The sequence below is a fragment of the Myotis brandtii genome, unplaced genomic scaffold (genome assembly GCF_000412655.1).
Source record: "Myotis brandtii unplaced genomic scaffold, ASM41265v1 scaffold6732, whole genome shotgun sequence".
NCBI lineage: Eukaryota > Metazoa > Chordata > Mammalia > Chiroptera > Vespertilionidae > Myotis > Myotis brandtii.
The window spans coordinates 16,496-19,175 of NW_005370627.1; the positions used below are offsets into that span (position 1 = coordinate 16,496).

Below are 2,680 nucleotides of genomic sequence, written 5' to 3' on the forward strand. Positions count from 1 at the left end.
CCCAAGTGTTATTTCTTTTTTGAGCTCTAAGAGTATTGTAAAGTCTCCTGTGACATTGAAATTATCCAAAAATTATCCACTTTACAACCCCAATGATATAATTAAAGAAACAACTCAAGTATCTGGTTGCTTTGTAGATAATCGCCACTGCCTTGTGCCATACCGAAGCCCATATTCTCCATCCTAAATTTACAGAGGCTTTTTTCCCAGTGATTCTTGGCCATGAGGGGGCAGGAATTGTGGAGAGTGTTGGGCCAGGAGTGACCAACTGCAAACCAGGTATTGTATTTTCTCATTCCGATAAGTGGGAATGTCAGGATATTTCAGGGATAATCCTGATAGATTCCTGGCTTTGCATGCTATATTGATCTCTGTTTCCATAAGGGACCATCTTTTCCAAAGCAAAAGTGAGAAACACAATCTATCACAGTCTAACAATGAGACAGAATACTTGAATCAGAATTATCTAGTAAAATCTGTGGAATATGGTTACTTTATTTACATACTAGAGGCCCAATGCACGAAATTCATGCAAGAGTAGGCCTTCCTTCCCCCGGCTGCGGGCACCAGCTTCCCAGGACCTGAGCTTCCCTCCAGCTGCCAGCAGACACTTGGGTTTCACTCACAGCCCCAGCTTCGCCCGTAAGGTCGTCCGGAAGGACCTCTGGTCTAATTAGCATATTATGCTTTTATTATTATAGATTATTATAGACTAGAGGCTCAGTGCACAAAATTTGTGCAGGGGGGGTGGTCCCTCAGCCCAGCCTGAAACCTCTCTAATCTGGGACCCCTCAGGGAATGTCCGACTGCCTCTTGCAATCCAGGACATCTGGCTCTTAATCACTCGCCTGCCTGCCTGCCTGCCTGATCGCCCCTAACCACCTCTACCTGCCTTCCTGATTGCCCCTAACTGCTCCCTACCGGCCTGATTGCCCCTAACTGCTCCCCTGCTGGCCTGATCACCCCTAACTGCCTCTGCCTAGCCCAGCACCCAGGACCCAGGATTCCCTCCCTCTGGCCGGCTACAGGCACCGAGGACCTGGGCCAGCTTTGCCCGGGCCAACCACAGCCACAGGGGACCATGGGCAGGCAGCTTCACCCAGTCCACAGCCACAGGCGCCCGGGACCATGGGGCAGGCAGCTTGTCCCTCTCCCAGCCACAGCAGGTGCAGGTGGCACCCAGGACCATGGGGTGGGCAGCTTGTTCCTCTCCTGGGCTGCAGGCACAGCTGTTGGCACCCGGGACTGTGGGGCGGGCGGCTTGTCCCTCTCCCAAGGTACCTTAAGTGAGAAATATTATATATGCCAACGGTATCTTAAGTGTCTTTCTGGAAGTTTGAAAGATTAAAATGTCATGTAAATGAAACATGCCAATGACTGAAATTATTTACTGCGTATTTCATAACAGATATTCCACCAGATACTGGAATAAGGGCTCTGTAATCCTCCCTTGTCAGACTTCCTTCCTTTAATAAGGATGCTCCAAACCCTGAGGTATACGTATTAGTATCTTTCCATTCCAAACAAGATCATAAAAACCAACTGCTCCTCAAAGTTTTGCATCCATGAAGGAGTCTGATCAATGTAGTCTCAGCTCTGCCACCTGCTGGCTCTGTGACCTTAGCCAGTTAAATCATTTATCTGTGACTCAGATTTCTGTTTCTAAAGTGGGGACAATAATACTACCCTTCTCAAAGGGTTGTTCTTCAAATTAGCTGAGACAATATAAGTAATCAGTTAGAATGGTGTCCGGCACCTACTAAATGTTAGTTATTATTGGACCTTGGTCATCAGAAGATAGAAGCCATTTTTAAATTAAAATTGAATAAAAAGTAGAAGATGTGGAACTTGAGTTCTTTATAATATTAGTTTTCTGCTTTATTTGGAGTAAAACAAATAGTGAAACATGATGATTGTGTGACATTGACTCTCTATATCTGACCTATCACTGTCCACCTCTCCTTTTATATGAGGGTGTCCTATTCCTCATATAAAATGTAATAGGTAATAGTCATGATGGAGAGAGCTACAAGGAGCAGTCTCAGGTAGGACTCTTCACCTGATGGTATCAGTACAGACTTTTTGCTTGACTGCCCAGCAGGGAAAAATGAAAAAGTAATACAAGGAGAAGTCAGCAATCTTATAGAGTAATAAAATGTTTTGCCTAAAATGTAAGTAATAGTCATGATGGAGAGAGCTACAAGGAGCAGTCTCAGGTAGGACTCTTCACCTGATGGTATCAGTACAGACTTTTTTTTTGACTGCCAAAAATGCAACTGTTTGAGTCCACTCACAAATTTCTGTGCAAAGCTCAGGTAAGCTCTACACACTGTTAGTGAGAGTATAAGTTGGTACCACCATTTTGGGCAGTACATTGGCAAAACATAAATGGAGTTGAAGGCGTGCATATTTCTACCCACCAATTCTACTCAGGTGAGTGCAAGGAACTGTTGCAAAATCACCCAGGGAGATGTGTGCCAGAATGTTCATTGCAACATTGTTTATTACAGCAAACTATTGAAAAGAGCACAAGTGTCCTTCAATAAGAGAATAGGTTAACACAGCGATTTTCAACCTTTTCCATCTCATGGCACACATAAACTAATAACTCAAATTCTGCGGCACACCAAAAATATATATTTGTGCCGACCTGACAAAAAAAATGTATAGGTATACTTTT

At 44.2% G+C, this 2,680-nt stretch overlaps 1 protein-coding gene across 1 annotated transcript in view; it reads left to right on the forward strand.

Moving 5' to 3' along the window:
* Positions 1–279, forward strand: part of LOC102254248 (alcohol dehydrogenase 4) — a gene marked incomplete at its 3' end in the record, with an annotated part of 3,225 nt that extends 2,946 nt beyond the window's left edge. The window contains exon 3 of the mRNA XM_014529204.1: positions 138–279. Within this exon, the coding sequence (XP_014384690.1) occupies positions 138–279 (142 nt within the window). The remainder of the gene's footprint in view (positions 1–137) is intronic.
* Positions 280–2,680: the final 2,401 nt, after the last annotated feature.